This window comes from Narcine bancroftii, chromosome 6, assembly GCF_036971445.1.
Source record: "Narcine bancroftii isolate sNarBan1 chromosome 6, sNarBan1.hap1, whole genome shotgun sequence".
In the NCBI taxonomy this organism is placed as follows: domain Eukaryota; kingdom Metazoa; phylum Chordata; class Chondrichthyes; order Torpediniformes; family Narcinidae; genus Narcine; species Narcine bancroftii.
Window position 1 is genome coordinate 73,485,613 of NC_091474.1, and position 17,766 is coordinate 73,503,378.

The 17,766-nt window shown below is 46.1% G+C and overlaps 2 protein-coding genes across 19 annotated transcripts in view; one reads left to right on the forward strand and one right to left on the reverse strand.

Annotated features, from left to right (window-relative positions):
- The window catches only part of zswim8 (zinc finger, SWIM-type containing 8), a 118,875-nt gene extending 115,281 nt beyond the window's left edge, over window positions 1-3,594 (forward strand). For both annotated transcript variants that reach the window (XM_069885359.1, XM_069885358.1), the window contains exons 26-27: window positions 1,287-1,465; window positions 2,523-3,594. In XM_069885359.1, coding sequence (XP_069741460.1) covers window positions 1,287-1,465; window positions 2,523-2,729 — 386 coding nt within the window. In that variant the 3' untranslated portion in view covers window positions 2,730-3,594. The remainder of the gene's footprint in view (window positions 1-1,286; window positions 1,466-2,522) is intronic.
- Window positions 3,124-17,766, reverse strand: part of ndst2a (N-deacetylase/N-sulfotransferase (heparan glucosaminyl) 2a) — a 287,537-nt gene continuing 272,894 nt past the window's right edge. For 14 of the 17 annotated variants that reach the window (XM_069885368.1, XM_069885361.1, XM_069885366.1 and 11 more), the window contains 7 exons: window positions 17,360-17,456; window positions 16,427-16,550; window positions 15,945-16,119; window positions 14,770-14,940; window positions 12,807-12,916; window positions 6,907-7,009; window positions 4,617-4,917 (listed from right to left, as the gene is read on the reverse strand). In XM_069885368.1, coding sequence (XP_069741469.1) covers window positions 4,792-4,917; window positions 6,907-7,009; window positions 12,807-12,916; window positions 14,770-14,940; window positions 15,945-16,119; window positions 16,427-16,550; window positions 17,360-17,456 — 906 coding nt within the window. In that variant the 3' untranslated portion in view covers window positions 4,617-4,791. Of the gene's footprint in view, window positions 4,918-6,906; window positions 7,010-11,128; window positions 11,269-12,191; window positions 12,623-12,806; window positions 12,917-14,769; window positions 14,941-15,944; window positions 16,120-16,426; window positions 16,551-17,359; window positions 17,457-17,766 lie in introns of those variants that run through there. The other 3 variants (XM_069885376.1, XR_011340167.1, XM_069885377.1) reach the window with 3 other exon arrangements.

Here is a 17,766-nt window from a genome sequence, read left to right on the forward strand (position 1 = left end):
CTCCACCTTCAAAGAATGATGAACTGTTATTCCAAGATCTCTCTACATTCCTCAATGCCCTCCCCTTCAGTGTCCTGTTATAATTATTCTTCCCACAATAAAGCACTTCACACCTATCTACATTAAACTCCATCCACCACCTTTCAGCCCACTCTTCCAAGCAGTCCAAATCCCTCTGCAGTCCATGAAATCCCTCCTCATTGTCCACAACTCCCCCTATTTTTGTATCATCCGCATATTTACTCACCCAATTTAACACCCCATCTTCCAAATCATTAATGTAAATAACAACAAGGGACGCAACACCGAGCCCCAAGGCACACCACTCATTACTGGCCGCCATCCTGACAGACAGTTATCCACCATGACTCTGGTGCCTATCTTCTAGCCACCGTTGAACCCATCCGACTATCTCAACATTAATCCCGGGTGCCTGAACCTTCCTCACCAACCTTCGAACCTTATCGAAAGCCTTACTGAAATCCAAATAGACCACATCTACTGATTTGTGGGTAGAAAGAAAAAGTTAGAAAACCACTGTTTTAATCATAATTAATTAGCTCGTTATGTGAACGGTTTCAGAACTCCAAAGGAAATGGGGCAATGACAATTTTTCTCAAGCAAAATATTTCAGTAACAATTGGGTCTAGAGCAGTGATTCTCAACCTTCCCTTCCCACTCACACACCACCTTAAGTAATCCCTTACTAATCACAGAGCACTGATGGGATAGGGAATACTCAAAGTGGTGTGAGAGTGGAAAGAAAAAGGTTGAGAAACACTGGTTTACACTTTTGTTTATAGCACGGTAGAAGCTGAACCTGGCCACGCCAGATGTCGCCCAATTACACCCAAATTCACCCACAGCTCCGTACATTTAAATCGTAGGAGGAAACCCGCTATATGAAAAAAACTGCACAGACATATGGAGAACATACAAACTCCTGACAGACAGCGTCAGATTCAAACCCGGTCAGTCACTGGCACTGTACACAGTGATTCTATTCCTCTCTGCAGACACTGTCTGACCAGCTGAGTATTTCCAGCAATTTCTATTCACTTTGAAATCTTAACAGCTGCACCATATTGCATTTGAACTAAATGGTGTTGAATCCCAAGCCAGTAAAATGATACTGTTGGCTGTGGGTGATCCAGTAATGTTTTGTAACACTAAATGATGTTAGTACATTACTGGGTTTGTGTTGCCTGCTGATGAATGAGTTTCTGACACTGGGAGGGTTCTTTGCCCAGTTGAAAACATTGAGCTTTTGCCTCTTGTGCTTCCAGGTGTGAACTATGTGTACCAGTTCTGCATGGGTGCAGCCAAAGGAGTCTTGAGTCCATTTGTCTTGCAGGAGATAATCATGGAAGCCTTGCAGCGTCTCAATCCTGCTCACATACATACCCATCTGCGGACTCCAGCCTTCCACCAGCTCGTCCAGAGATGCCAGCAGGCTTACATGCAGGTAAACGTCAAAGAAATCGATAAAGCATTAAACGTGACAGGCTGTCGTGAAATTGCATGAAGGGTATCAGGCAATGACGACTTCAGGCCAGGGCTTGCGAACACACCCTGTCCTTGCCATTGCATTGCGGCAAGGATGAAGGTGGTGCAGAGATTTTCCAGGATGTTCCAGGCTTCTAAATAGATAGGAAGGGAATGGAGGAGTATAGATCATTAGAGATAGACATGTTACCGTGCTGTCCTCTTTTGTGTTCCATTCTCCATTCAAGCAATGTCTGTAGGATCTGAGGGTCATTTTCTCTGGGGTGCTGTGGAGAACATACCATTGACTCAATTTGGGTGCAAGATGGACACATCTTTGCACTTTAGGAAAGGTGATGGGGCACCGGCAGGAAAATGGAGCTGAAGCCATATTAAAAGCTGAATGTTGGGTTATAAGCAGATTTAATCATAATTTTCAGTAGTCTTTCCAATTCTGTCAGATGTTCAGAGTATGAGGCCAGTTGGCCCATCCATGCTTCTGCTAGCCACTTTGTAAGAACCAGCTGAAAGTGGATGAACGTTGACCCTCTATACTCAAGACTAGAGTAACAATTAGGTCCTGAAAGAGCCACTGGTGAAGCAACAGCTGGTTTTTGATCAGCTCTTAAGTTGGAGACATTTTGAATAATATTAAAACTTGTTATCTTTTTTAAGCAAATCATTTAAATTACTGTATTATACGCATTTCAAAGTCTGCCCCTATTTTTGGCCCAAAAATCTGTTATTTTCCATATATTGCAAGTAAAAGTAGACCCCCTGCTATTTTGGGTGCCACTCGCACACCAGAGCTTCTGACGCCTGTACTTACCAGCCAGTCCTGGCTTACGGTACTTGCTTTCCTCCTTAATAACTACAGGTGGGAAATCCCGGTTCAAATTAGGACTGGTGTTGGTGATTCTGTGTGGCTCAGCTTCCCCAAAGATGACTTAATGCTGGCAGTACCCTCCGCATCCAGCTCTGTTCGGATGTCGTGTGTTACGGCAGGTGTCAATTTTTCAAATCTTGTCTCTTCACAGTGCATCCAGTACAGACTGTACCACTTGACGCCGGCAGATTACGACGATTTCATGAACATCATCCGTAGTGCACGGAGTGCATTCTGCTTGACGCCAGTAGGAATGATGCAGTTCAACGAAATACTTCAGAACTTAAAACGAGCGAAGAGTCACAGTAAGGACTTGTGTCAAAGAATCTCTCTGGAGATGGCGACCTTTTCTCCTTGATGTCTGTTGCTTTGTGTGGCTTTAGGTTTAATATTTTTAATCCCACCTCTCTCTCTCTCTCTCCCCCCTCGACTGCCACATTCCTCCACAGAGGTTTTCAATGTCAGGAAGGCACAAAAGGTTCTTTTTTTTTAAAAAGAAAATCGTTGTTGAGAATTCTGACCTGAAGTCATCGGAGTAAATGATTCTTTCTTCTCTCTCCAACCCCTCGCCACCCCATTTAAAAAAGACTTTTGTATGAAGTAGTTAGCATTCAAGTACATGTCCTTAACTATGTGTTTATAAAGGCTGCAAACTGCAGTCAGTCTAGATCAAGGAGCCTGGAAAATGGACAAATTGGTTCTTCTGTCTGTTAACGGCTGGTTGGGGCAAAGCACAAATGACCACATCCACCTTGTATAAGATTATGGTTTTTTTATTTATCTGGGTCGCGCGTTCTTTTTGTTTACTCCACCATTGATGTCTTTTCATACTTCCAAGGATTTTCAATTGTTTAAAGAAAAGTGATATTCAGATTCCAGCAACCGTGAGTTCTGGGATAGTTAAAGCTTTGACACATTTTAAAGTGTTACGGATCAGCTGAAGAGTCCAACATTAGCCACAGTGTACCAACCACCTTCCTCGTAACCTGTCGCTGTTTCTTTGAAAAGAAAATCTTGTCCTTTGGAGTTCCACTTCATTTACGTTCCTGTTGAGCCAACGCAGATGGCCCCAATGCTGTCAAGGTGCGTGCAAGCAACGCGAGAGTTTTCTGTGGCGGGTGGTGTGGATTTGGGGGGGGTGGGGAAACTTTATTATTCAACCATTCTGTGCTGTGTTGAATACATACACAATTATTTTTGATTAAAGTACACACCAGAACTGCAATACTTTTGAACAGATCCTCTGTTATTTAAAATGCTTGGTTGTATTAGAATGGAGATACTTATATTGATTTTACAGATCAAGGAAGTTGCAATTATCTCACCATTGATTTTTTTGGTTTTAATTCACAGTTGAGGAATTCCAGGCACCTCTGCTCATTTTGGATGACTGGATTTGTATTGTATATACATTAGATCTTACTTACCCCAGCCAATATAGAGAAATGATTAAGGCCTTACAAAGAACAACACATTTGACCACAAAATTTACACCCAAAAAATCCTTGATCCACTGTATGTGGCATCTTAGAATATATGTCCAGCTGGTTGAGAGTAAAATTCTCCAATAACATCATTCAATGTGAATGACACAATAGGTGAGATGAACTAAGTCCAAAGTGAAGAGGTGACCTTGTTCTGTGGGAGACATGAAGCTTGAATCCTCAGTCGCCCCGGTTTACACTGCAACGAGGTCTCGATGAAATGTCGTCAATTTAACTGTAGTAATTCTTCAAGACCGTACACAGAATAGTGACACTTTTTTTCCTGAAACACTACCGCTGATTACTTACTCTTGCTTTTAAAAACTAAAGTTTTGCACGAGACTTTCCAAATACTGTACCTTTGGGGACTGTTTCCGTCACGGTAGCATGAACCATGAGGTGATAAAGTAGATTGGCACTTGTCCTGGGACTGCAGCCGAGAATTATTGCCTCAAAAAAGAAATATGTACACATTTAATAGTTAGTTGGTGTCCACCTGGTTTACAGCAAGTGCAAGGAACACACTGCTGGATGGAGAATGTCACTGAGTTTAGTGGAAAAAGCAGCCGATGTAACAATTATTCCACAGTCTGACGAGGATATACAGCAACAGGTTGGGGGCACGTGTAGTGTACTCTCCAGGAGCAGAATGCTTGTAAAACCGCGACTCCTGTGCTGAAGGACCCCAGTTTGTGCCAAGTACGTCCCGGCGAAGATCTTCTGATGGTGGCTCACCAACACAAATGCAGCTTTCAGTCAGAACATCCTTGATTGCAGTCGGGAGCTCTCATCTCCAGAAATCTCCTGTCACACTCTGCTGCCTCCCCAGCCTGGCGTTCACCCAGGGCGAGCTGCAGTTTGTGAAAGGAAGGAAATATCAGTGGGTGTCAAGAACAGCAGCCACACAGAGTGCCAGCGGCAGCCAAGGCCCCTGTTTCAACTCCAGCTGCTGTGTTGTAGCTCCTCTCTCAGCCAGCTGGGCAGTGCCTGTCCCAAACGGTTCAACTGCTTCGCCAGCTCCACGTTGTGCAGCCTGTAATAGTTCATCAGGAACGTCCGTGACTGGGGAGGTGGGGGGGGGTGGGTGCGGAGAGGGGAGAGAAAAGAACACAGATTGAGCTTGGGCCTTCACCCACTGACCAGACGCAATTGTAGGATTAAACCAACAGATGCTGCAATCCAATCCAAAAAAATAAGCTGCTGGAGGAACTCGGTGGGTCAGGCAATATCTATGGAGGGAAACGGAGAGTTGACATTTCATGAGCTTCTGCCCTGAAGATGGCAAGTTCCTCCAGCAGTTTACTTTTGGCTCTTTGATCGAAGCAATACTTTCCACATATAACTGTTTAAAATGATGACTGATCTTCTCACCCCAATACAGGAGGATCAGAGCCAGCACACCAGGCTGAGGAACAGCAGTGAGAATGCTGAACGACCCAAGGAACTGCTCACACTCTCATTCATGAAACAAGATTTATTTGTACGTATGAAATACTGGTCCTGCATATGTATGGGTTGTGTGTCCGCGTTCTCCAGTCCATGGTACAAACCATGCAGTTTCGTCAGGTTTTACTTGTGCAACTGGATGACAATAATTCACAGCTGTTGAGAAACTTCACGAATGCTAATGTCTTCAAGGAGGTCAATTTGAGTTACAACCACAGCCTGCCTGTTAGTCAGCTGGGCTGCACCACACCTCCAGTCTCTGCTTCTTAAAAGCACAGCAAAGTGGCATCAGCCAGTGTGTGGCTGACTGTTCCTACAAAACCCCGAGATTCTCAGGACAGAGGACCTTCATTGTCAAGTTTATTGTCATCCGATCGTATAGTACAACCTGACGAAACAGCGTTCTCCGGTCCTCGGTGCAAAGCATGTAGACACACAACACATATATGCAGGACAAGTATTCATGTACACAAATGAATAAATATTGTTTCACGAATGAGAATCTTGGATGGGTAGTGTGAACAGTTCATTTGGTCGTTCAGCATTGTTAGATACAGCTAGTCAGCATTTCCTTAAACCATTCTTTAAAATATCAGAAACTTAAAAACACATGGAAGTAATACAAAACAAGAAAAGGTTTCTGAGCTCCCCTGTTCAGAAATTCTAAAGCAATGGATCAAATACAAACACATTCAACTGGGTTCTGGTGATGGATTCCATGACCTGAAGCAACTAGATCCAGGACACGTATCGCTAGGAGGAGCTGACGCCAGCACTTCCCAGGGAAATTACCAGCCCCCGATAGCTTGATTTGGCCCATTGTCCCCTCTTTACAGAACTGCTGTCAGTGAGGAATATTCCTAAGCAACTGTGGTCCTTGAGCAGGATGAAGGAAGGGAAAACCAGCCCCCTCGTATCTTGAGGAAGGGCTCAGGCCCAAATCGTCCGTTTTATATCTTTAGCCGCTATGGACACGAAGGGACCTGTTGAGTTCCTCCAGCATTTCTGTGTTTTTACTACAATCACAGCATCCGTAGACGTTTGTGTTTCACTTTTATTCACCAGAGTTCAGCACCCTCTTGGGAACTAACAGAACTCTGCCGGACTGGTCAGACAAGATGCTGGAAAGAGGTTCAGAACCATGGTCACAGTCCAAGTTTGAAGAACGTGTCATTGAAGACTATGTATGATAGGAGCCATCTCTTCGCCAGAAGAGAATGTGGACTTTGTAATATTTTACTGCAGGATGCAAGTGAAGCCAAATCGTTCATATCCAGGATGGAGTTAGATAGAGATATGGGGAGAAAGCAGGAGCAAGAGACTGAATGTGAACTCCAGCTTCCATCGCTTTGAAGGGCCAAGGGGCCCCTTCCTGTTCCTATGCAGAGGTGTTTGGCAGTCTGGATCCAAGGCTGGGTGAAGGAGGCGAACAGTGAGGAACTCAGCAGGGAGGCAGCATTAATGGAGAGAGATGGACAATCCGCATTCCACCTTTGGACCCTGAAAAACCCCTTCCATTTCTCTTCCCATAACTTAGTGGCCATACAAGTGATCTGTGAGAGGAAGCAACTGGGTTGGCAAAATATTAAAGACTCGTGCACTCACCAGTGAATCCATCTCAGGGTACTTCCTCCCTTTACTCTTGCCCAAACACTTGGATTTGCCACCTTCTGCAATCTGGCACCAGAAATTCTTGTTGTCGTCATACCTGAAATCAACAGATTTTAAATGACTGCGTTGACAGTGAAACACTCTTTTACGTGTCTAACTCAACAGCTGCCATTTTTTTCCCCTTAAAAATGACTTGCCCTTCACAAGCCAGATGCAGGGACGCATATCAATTCAGTCCATGCAACAATGGTCGTCTGCTTTCCCCAACGGCTCCACCACCTTACCCCAAATTCTTTCCCGAGGGAGTGTACTATTATTTCACTGGTGATTTAATTAGTCTTAAATGTTTAACCTCTGACATTACTGTTGCAATTTGCCAACTTATTATGTTCAAAATTTGGCCACTTCTACACCATCTCGTACCGTGGTTACCAACTCACATACCACTTTAAGTATTCCCTATGCCATAGGTGCTTTGTGATTAGTAAGGGATTGCTTAAGGTCGGATGTGGGTGGAAAGAAATAAATTTGAAAACCACTGTTTTAATCGTACCTAATTGACTCGTTATGTGCACGGTTTCATAACTCCAAAGGAAATGGGCCAATGACAATTTTTCACAAGCGAAAATATTTTGATAACAATTGGGTCTAGAGCAGTGGTTCTCAACCTTCCCTTTCTACTCACATACCACCTTAAGCAATCCCTTACTAATCACAGAGCACCAATGACATCTTTGGCTTGGCTTCGCGGACGAAGATTTATGGAGGGGGTAAAAAGTCCACGTCAGCTGCAGGCTCGTTTGTGGCTGACAAGTCCGATGCGGGACAGGCAGACACGATTGCAGCGGTTGCAGGGGAAAATTGGTTGGTTGGGGTTGGGTGTTGGGTTTTTCCTCCTTTGCCTTTTGTCAGTGAGGTGGGCTCTGCGGTCTTCTTCAAAGGAGGTTGCTGCCCGCCAAACTGTGAGGTGCCAAGATGCACGGTTTGAGGCGTTATCAGCCCACTGGCAGTGGTCAATGTGGCAGGCACCAAGAGATTTCTTTAGGCAGTCCTTGTACCTTTTCTTTGGTGCACCTCTGTCACGGTGGCCAGTGGAGAGCTCGCCATATAACACGATCTTGGGAAGGCGATGGTCCTCCATTCTGGAGACGTGACCCATCCAGCGCAGCTGGATCTTCAGCAGCGTGGACTCGATGCTGTCGACCTCTGCCATCTCGAGTACTTCGACGTTAGGGATGTAAGCGCTCCAATGGATGTTGAGGATGGAGCGGAGACAACGCTGGTGGAAGCGTTCTAGGAGCCGTAGGTGGTGCCGGTAGAGGACCCATGATTCGGAGCCAAACAGGAGTGTGGGTATGACAACGGCTCTATATATGCTTATCTTTGTGAGGTTTTTCAGTTGGTTGTTTTTCCAGACTCTTTTGTGTAGTCTTCCAAAGGCGCTATTTGCCTTGGCGAGTCTGTTGTCTATCTCATTGTCAATCCTTGCATCTGATGAAATGGTGCAGCCGAGAGAATACTTAAAGTGGTATGTGAGTTGGAAGAAAAAGGTTGGGAACCACTGATCTAGTATATTGCATGCCACTGTGAAGCCTCACTGACCTTTTCCCTCCCTCCCACCCCCAATCTTGAGACAAATAGTCAACTTGTTCCTCTACACCTGTAGTTCTCCAACTTTTTCTTTCCACTCACACACCACTTTGAGTATTCCCTATCTCATCGGTGCTCTGTGATTAGTAAGGGTTTGCTGAAGATGGGTGTGAGTGGGAAGGTTGAGGACCACTGCTCGAGACCCAATTGTCACTGAAATATTTTGCTTGTCATTGGCCCAGTTCCTTTGGAGTTCTGAAACCGTGCACATAACGAGTCAATTAGGGACAATTAAAACAGTGATTTTCAACCATTTTCTTACCACCTTAAGCAATCCCTTACTAATCACAGAGCACTTATGGCACAGGGATTACTTAAAGTGGTATCTGAGCAGAAAGAAAAAGGTTGAAAACCACTGATCTACAGTAAAAGAGCCTCTTCACTCCTCCGCCCTCTGGGCCACTTTCTCCATTTACTTGGCAATGTGGCAAACAATTCCACTTCTTCTGAAAAGGAACTCGGTGTGGCTACTAGGAAGTCTAAATGTGATCGTGGGCCCAGAGGAGATGCAGCCCTCTGAGTTAAGTTGCTGGTTTTGCACTGGCAAGCTCCAAAATTGACCATGGTTTGAATCCTTTCATTGTGTTAATGCAGCCTCACAGCAAAGGTACAGGGTGATTGTGGCCATGTGGTGGCAAAGCCATTTTTGTGCTCTATTTCCAAAATTTAGCTCCACGCTTTGAACTTCTGGAGTTGGGGCACACTGATGCATGTGTTAGTCCACCTAACCAAGAATGTATTCTTACCCTGGGATAACTTTACAAGTGCAGTGACTGGAAAGCAGAGTCCAAGCGACTGAAATATCTTCACACTGCCCCAAACTCCTCATGATGGAAACCTACTGAAATCATCCACCCAGTGACCCCGCTAACATCCTTTACTTTTACACTATTAGAATGTTCCAGGAAAGGGAGCAGGCCATTCAGCCTACTGAACCTATCTCGGGGTGATCTGTACCTTCATTCCCTAAACAGGAACCGGCAGTTTTTTGGGGAGAAGCATGTGGATGGGCAAACTGCTGCGTGCATCTTGCACGAGCCACTGTGCATTGAGTATTGTGCCACAGAGAATGTGTAGCTCGTCTAGACGAACCAATCCTCCATTCGTGGCAGTGGTGCAGTGTTCAGTTATTGGACTAGTCATTCAGAGAGATGCTAGTTCAAATCCCAGCGTAGCTGTACAATTTAAAAGAAAATATGTATCACTGGCTGCAGTGAGGGCCAGGGTACAACAGAGCTGTTTTAAAATATCAGCCAGGGAAGGAGATAGCAGTAAAGACACAAAAATGCTGAAGGAACTCAACAGATCTTGCAGCGTCTAAAGATAATGTTACAGGGCCTGAGCCTTTCCTCAAGTTAGGAATAAAAAGCAAGGAGATGCCTGTGTTAATAGGCTGGGGAAAAGGGAAGAATGGGAGGGGACAGAGTACAGACCAACAGAAAAAAGGTGTTAACTGGATAAAAGGACAGAGAGAGGTTAAGGTGAGAACTGATTTTGGGGGGGTGGGGGGGGGGAAGAGTTTTTTGGCTCTGTAAAAGGAGACTGAGGGGACAGGGAAGAGAGAGGGACAGACCTAGAGGAATTTCTTTCACAGGGCCAAAAACAACCCCCCCACTCACCCTTTCCTCTCTCTGTTCTCTGCAGGCCTTCCCCTCCCTTTTTCTCAGCCTTTTAATACAGGCACCAACTGATTTCTTTTGCTCGTACCCGAAACGTCGGTCATACCTTTACCTCCCCTGGATGCTGTGAGACTGGCTGAGTTCCTCCAGCATTTCGGTGTTTTTAACTACCATCACAGCATTTGCAGCCTTTTGTGTTTCACTCCAGGAAGAGATGCTGGCCTTAATGCATCTCCAGCAGCATGCTTGGTTTTGGAATGGCCTGGCATTTCAGCGCTGCCTTCTCAAGGCCATTTACAAATGTGCAGTGAATGCCAGGCTTGCCAAAGGTGCCACACCCCAGGAGGTGAACAAGGGTACACACGTTGTCTGCAGCAGATTACAAAGCTGACTCTGGAGATGTTGAGTTACCCACCACGCAGACTCAGTTACCAGTGTGGCCCTTGATGCCCTGAGACATGCACCAGTAGATTTTATCCCACATCTATGAAACTTGCCATACCAGAGCAGAAGCTTTCTTTGCTGTATGAGGAATTAGACAGTTGGATTAACTCCAATAAAATCTCAATTTTTATATAAATGAACAAGCCCACATTCTGTTTAAGAATCACCTTGTTCAGATATCCCATGCCATTCAATTGTTAAATTGGAGGATGGAATTTTTGCAGTAACAAGGGAGCTGCTTTTCATGGTGAAAGAGGCCATTCAGCCCATTGAGGCTATACTAGTTCACAAGTCATTCCATCCCACGCACATTCTTAATCCTCCCCCCCCCAACCTATTCACAAATTAAGGTACCTCATGATTTTCACACCACCCATTGATACAAGGGGCAAGTGACAGCAGCCAATCAAATTCAGGAACTTCCTTGGGAAAACCGAGCAAAGTGTAGGGGGGGTGGAGAAACTCTGCAGTCACAGAGAAAGTGGAGGTCAGGGCACGACTACCTGCTGCTCATCTCTGCCTGACTGCCCACATCACTCAGTAAAAGCACACAGTAAATGCTGGAGGTTCTCAGCCGGTCTTGCAGTGTCCATAGGAGATAAAGATATATTGCCGATGTTTCGGGCCTGTGCCCTTCCTCAAGCTATGAGTAAATAAAAGAAAGACAGTTGTCCGTATTAAATAGGCTGGGGGAAAGGGGAAGAATGGGAAGGGGAGGGGTACAGACCAGTTCAGCCCATATCACTCACACTGTTACTTTCCACTGATGTCCCTCCCAGCTCACCTCCATAAAGGTTATTAAAGTGGACCTGAGGTTGCTTGAGAGCAAAAATAAATACAGCTTTAAAAACAAACTTTTAATCATTTTCCCACCTATTCCAATCAACATTTTAAAATGCTCTAAAATCTACTTTCTCAAGGTCAACACCTTGTCCCACATTGCAATGGGATGTCAACCTGGACTGGGTTAGGCTCTCCCCACACCTATCTCACCTTTCAGGGGTTCAGTGCCTGCCAGCCAATGAACCCTTTTCTGGAGAGTCATCACTGGTGTAACATCAGGAATGCAGAGGTCGATGTACACACGGCCTGATTCCTGCTGATTACCAGCTACCCTATTCTTACCCATGCAACTTAGGGAAGGGCCCCATTGATCAGCAGGGGCAGAGTGGGGCAAATGCAGACAGAACTGCTAGATCGATCAATGTGACCTTCATGTCAGCATGAAGGGGAGGCCTGTTTCTGCACTGTACGACTTGATGGAATGTGACTGCCTCTGAAGTGGCCAAGAAAGCAACTGTGTTCAGAGCCCTTAGGAATGAGCAGCAGGGGCCGGCCTAGCCAGCAAAACACACATAATGAAAAGGGAAAAGGCTGTGCTCAGCCCCCCCCCCCCAACAGGACCCTTAAATAAAATCCTTTTCTAAATCCTCCTCATCCCACCCTTGGAGTTAAGATTGGTAAATCTCCACGTCAAGCAGGTACCCAGTAAGAATTACTCCAGTGCACAAGGCGTAACAGAGCAGGTTCAGTCTCCAAGCGAACAAACAGAGCCATATGGACTGAGATCTTCAAAACTAATTCTGTCCCCATTTTATTGCCAGTAACTACAAATTCCTCCACTGGCGTGGAGGTACGATTACAAGGTGACAAGTTTACATAAGGCAGCCCATTAAAAAATAAATTTAGACATACAGCACGGTAACGGGCCCTTTCGGCCCACGAGCTCTTGCCGCTCAATTATATGCAATTGACTTACAACCCCCGTACGTTTTGAACGATGGGAGAAAACCCATGTAGACACGGTGAGAACCTTACAGACAGCGCTGGATTCGAACCCTGGGTGCTGGTGCTGTAGGGACGTGTCAGGAGTTTCAATGAAGACCCAGTCTTCTTGACTTGAGCAATATGGAGCGAGCCTGTTTGTAATATTCCTTGTGGGGATGTAGGTTCTCATTCTCTCTCTCTGAGCAGGGTGCTGCTGATGGTCTGGTCAACTGAATGAGATTCAAAACAAATTCCCCTTCTGTTCTTTTTTTAGAAAAGATCCCAAGCATGCACAGCTGAACCTGAACCCACCACAGCCCCCCTCCGAGGTGCTACCGCGCCATTTTGATCTGCACCAAAGGATGCAGAGAGCAGTGCTATTCTTGTGACACAGGATTTGATAGAAATACATACATCAGTGCCTGAGTGTAGTTCAAGTGAGGGGTCACGCCAAGGAACTTCTGCACACTTTCCATGACAGCCACTGGGTTGTTCCGCAACTGCAGCCCGTTGACGATAAGAAGCTGAGGTGAAAAGGAGAGAATCGGCCTTGTAAACGTCACACAAAGGGAACTCTCGCACCTTCTGTCCGATTACATTGTATGTTTGGCACCAAGACACTCACACTCTGGTGTTTAAAATAGTCGAACCTTGTATCAGCAAAGATAGAGATACATAACCAGTGTTTCATGCTTGAGCCCTTCATCAAGGTACCTTTTGCTCATACCTGGATGAAAATTGATGAAGGGGGTAGGCCCAAAACGTTGGTTATTTATCTTTATCTTTGCTACATAAAGGAGACTGTTTGACCCGCTGAGTTTCCCCAGCGTCGTGTTTTTACACTACAGCACAGGCCCTCCGGCCCTTGATATTGTGCTGACCTGTATATTCCTACCAATGGGGAATTAACTGCTGTGATGCTCCCTGGGGGACTGAGATTGACAGAGAAACAGCTATTAACTAATTTGGGATGTCCACATTTCACATGCAGGTGCGTGCAGGAGGACCAAGTGTCCCATTGCCCACATGGAGATACACCAGCTAACTGAAACCGACAGCAATTTAAGAAAGTATGGACCACTGAATTGTGCTAATCACCACTAATGACAGTGGGGGTCCACATTTTCTCCCATACTCATTGCACTAGTGGTTCTTCTGTCAAGCCCCTCCCACGGATGATCTCTCTCCCCTTCCACAGACACTCCTTTCTCCCTTGCCTTTTTCCGCTCACCCACTCCCCATTGGAACAAGATTCATATTGAAAGAATACAGTGAAGATCCACTGGCATGTTTCCCAGATTAAAGACTTTATCCATGGGAGGATATGGGATAACACGGGATTTAATCTTTTTTAAGTTTGGAATTCAGCATGGTAACAGGCTCTTCCCACGCACAAGCACTTGCCACCCAATTACACACAATTGACCTGGTGCATTTCGAACAGTGGGAGGAAACCCACCAGACTCAGGGCCAGATTCTATCCCAAGACTGTATTGCCTTTAAAAACTGGATTGTTTACCCTGAAGGGAGGCAGAGGCCTGAGTTGATACAAGTATATTGGATGAGGAGAAGAGTATACTCTTAAGAGAGTAGAGTCAAAGCCTTTTCCCCATGGCAGGTCTAAGGTGAGAGGAAAGAGTTTTATAGGTGATCTGAGGGGCTAGACAGGGTGAACATGGCCAGGTGAGGTGATTAAAAGCTTGGTCATAACGACAGGTTTAATTAATGCCTCCACTGGCGTGGAGGTACGATTACAAGGTGACAAGTTTACATAAGCCAGCCCATTAAAATTTTAAAATTTAAATTTAGACAAACAGCACGGTTACAAGCCCTTACAGTCCTCGAGCCCGTGCCACCCTATTAACCTACAATCCCCGTACATTTTGATTGGTGGGAGGAAAACCCACGCAGACACGGGAGAGCGTACAACCTCCTGACAGGCGCACCAGATTCGAACCGCTGCCGCTGTAACTGCGTTTCGCTAAACGCTACACTAACTGGGCTGCCCAGTTTAAGCAGGAGAGGGAGTCTAGGTGATCTGACGTGGATCCAGAACTGATTAAAGACTCCAGGACCTGGCAGTGGTGGAGAGCTAAACTCTGGATGAACTGAACGTCAGATGGTTGGAGGAAGTTTCAGGAATTGGAGAGATTTTGGGGTAAGAAAAGGTCAAGAACTTTAAAATCGAAGCAGCAGTGTAAATGGGTGTCAAAACAAGTCGGGGGGTGGGGGGGGGGAAGAAGATGTACGTAAAAGTGTATGTTCCCAAGTATATGGTGAATAGGCGGACAAATGACCAGACCACCCTCTGCCTCGAGATGCCCCCCCACCCCACGGTGTGTGCCATTCTGGGCATTAAGGTGGTCACAAGCCGTACCTGAGAGGGCTGGTAGTGCACCAACCACCTTTCAATGTGGGTGGCATACCAGCCAGGAAGCAAACAGCGATTCTGCAGAAGGCGAACATCCCTGGGGGCGTTTGGACCTGCACTGATCACCTGGTAGAAGCTGAAGTTCAAGGCCGCAGGAAGCTGGTGAGCTCGTTGGTGCTGGGGAGAAACCGACATCGTGTGAGACACACTTGTACTCGGAGTGCACAAACAGAAGGGTCTCAACGGTCACAAAACCAATTTGGAAGTTGAAGAATTGTGGAAGAGACTTGAAGAGCAGAATGGCCTCATGCTGTTCTGCTGAGAGAACACACTGGGGGCCTTTCAAACACGAGATGGGAACGCAGTCGATCAGCCTGTTGCTGATGTTTCGTGTTCACATTCACGTCAATAAATTGATTCTGACTCTGCACCTTTCTCCCTCTCTGACCAGCAAACGTCTGCCTATCACCTAATTTTCCATCTGTCCCCTCTCGAGCCCGATGGCATTAACATCGACTGCTCCAGTTCCTGTTGGCCCACTCCCTATTAACCCTCCCTTCCCCATCTTCTTTCCTCCAGCTCTCCACCCCCTTCCCTCTCCATTCAGAGACATCCCCCCTCCTCCTATTAGCTGTTATGCCCTCCCTCCCTTATCAACCTTACCTCTTGTCTGTGGGACTGTGCTCCTCCCCCTGCACCACCCCACCTAGTTCTATTTTAATATCTTGACGAAGGGCTGAAGCCCAAAACGTTACTTAGATATCTTTATCTTTGCTATATAAAGTACACTGTTTGACTTGCTGAGTTTCTCCAGTGTTGACGTTTTATTTTTAAACATATTCTTATCTCATGTTTAATACTAATGATCGCCCAGGTATTTCCAGGAGTTCTAAACCCTCAGCCTCCCCCCACGTCCAATCCACACCCCTGAAAATCCTACACACTAATCGAGACCCCCCCCCCCACGTCCAATCCACACTCCAATCAGATCATTCCCTACATTCTACACTACACAAACAATCTTTAGGGTTAAGCCTAACACCTTGTAATATTACCCTTAATATTCGGGTACTGCGTGAACCATTGCAACTTAGGGGATCATTGTGACTTATAGTCTGTACTGACTAATGCCACATTGAATGTCACCCCAGTCCACTCTAGGGAAATAAGGACAGGCATACCTGGTACCAGGAGTAGGCGCGTTCCGCGGGGTTAATCAGGATGGCGATGATCTTTGCTCGGGGAAGAAGAGCAGCTGCCCTCTTCGGGACCACCTCCGACTCAAAGTAATTTGCGCTCTTTTCAAACGTGAAGTCGGTGCTCACATTTGACGGGATGGGAAAGAATTCCATGTACCTGAGAATTGGAGCAGATTGTTGGAAGCAGGATGTTGGAGAGCCCCTCTGTGTCCCATTCCACTCCCCCCCCTCCCCACTCACCCTCTTCCCCACTCCCCAACACCTCCCTTCACAATGAACCCTCCCCAACCACTCCTTCCCCTCACTCCCCCTCTCCAATACCTCCCTCCACAATGCCCTCTCCCTAACCAATCCTTCCTCTCACTCTACCCTCCCCAATCGCCAAGTTACCATGACCCAATTCACTTGCGTTGTAGAACCTGGCCAAACTGAGCACAGAGGCTGGAGCGAGCAGTCCCCCTTACCAGTCTATTCCTTTTTGATAGTTGGCTCCATTGAAGAATTGAATTTCCTCGTAGGTGACAGGACTGGGGAAGTTACTCATGATGCCAGGGTGCAGGGAGAGGAAAAAGTGCAGTGCAGTGGTGCCTGGGGAAAGAACAACAGTGTTCACTCCTCCAGCATCTCAGTCACTCCATTTACAATCGACACTCAGCTTCACATTTACATTTTAGATGTAAAATTTATAAATTGTGGGCCCTTCTAGCCCATGAGCCCAAATACACCAATTAACCAACAAACCCCATACGTTTTTGGATATGCTCAAATTTACAGGAGGGCCTGCATTTAAATGTCTCGGAGTGAAGTGATCGGTAAGTGAACAATCAATTCACACGACCTGCTGCAGATGCTGGAATCTAATGCAAAAAAAAATTCCGCGGAAGGACTCGGCAAGTCGAGCGGCTCGAGTGGGTGTAAAGAAATGGATAACGATTCAGGCCAGAACCCTGCATCAAGACAGAGTGCAGCGGGGAGAGAGCCTGTACACTGAGGACAGGGCAGGAGGGGGTTAGGCAGGGAGTCCCCAAAGCAATGACCGTTCTTTTACTCCCACTCATCTGCTGGACCCCCTGAGTTCCTCTAGCAGATTGCTTGTTCATTCACAGCCAGGTGCCCAAACCGCAGTTGACCAATCTGATATCAAGGCATTGTGGTGTCAGAGAATTTCTCATGATGCCTGAAGGCGTCTTGGACTTCTGACCCTGGTGGAATATCTCAGCAAAAGAGGCACTTCTGACAGTGTGGCATTCGGAGTCACAGTTCCACGAGAAACAAGAGAAACCAATAATTGTTGTCGTCCAAACTTCACAGAGTCTCCTCCAACAGACATGTAAACAGCGACAGTAAAACCCAAGTCAACCGGCAAAAGAGTCCAAAGTTAAATTGGATGAAGTTACCAGTTTTTTGTGGGCCAACAATGAGGAACTTGGGGAGCCTGTCACAAGTCTTCTCTTTTGACCAAATGTCCTTGTGCCGTTTGTCATCACACGGGTTCTGGAAGACAACATCCACTGCTGGGAAATCACCAACTATAAACCGAAGAATGAAACAGACACTCTCCCACACACTGTACTTGAGCACTGATATTTCACCCTGTATACACACCTTCCCGCCTCAGACTCAAACACATGCACGATACCTGTACAGGAACATATTCAATAAAGTGGGCACTCAGCCGCAGACATGCATCCACAAACACAGACCCAGATAACCATTTAGCTATTTATAACAGATGAGGAAAAATTTTTTCAGCCAGGCATGGTGATCTATGGAATTCATTGCCACAGTGGGCTCCGGTGGATGT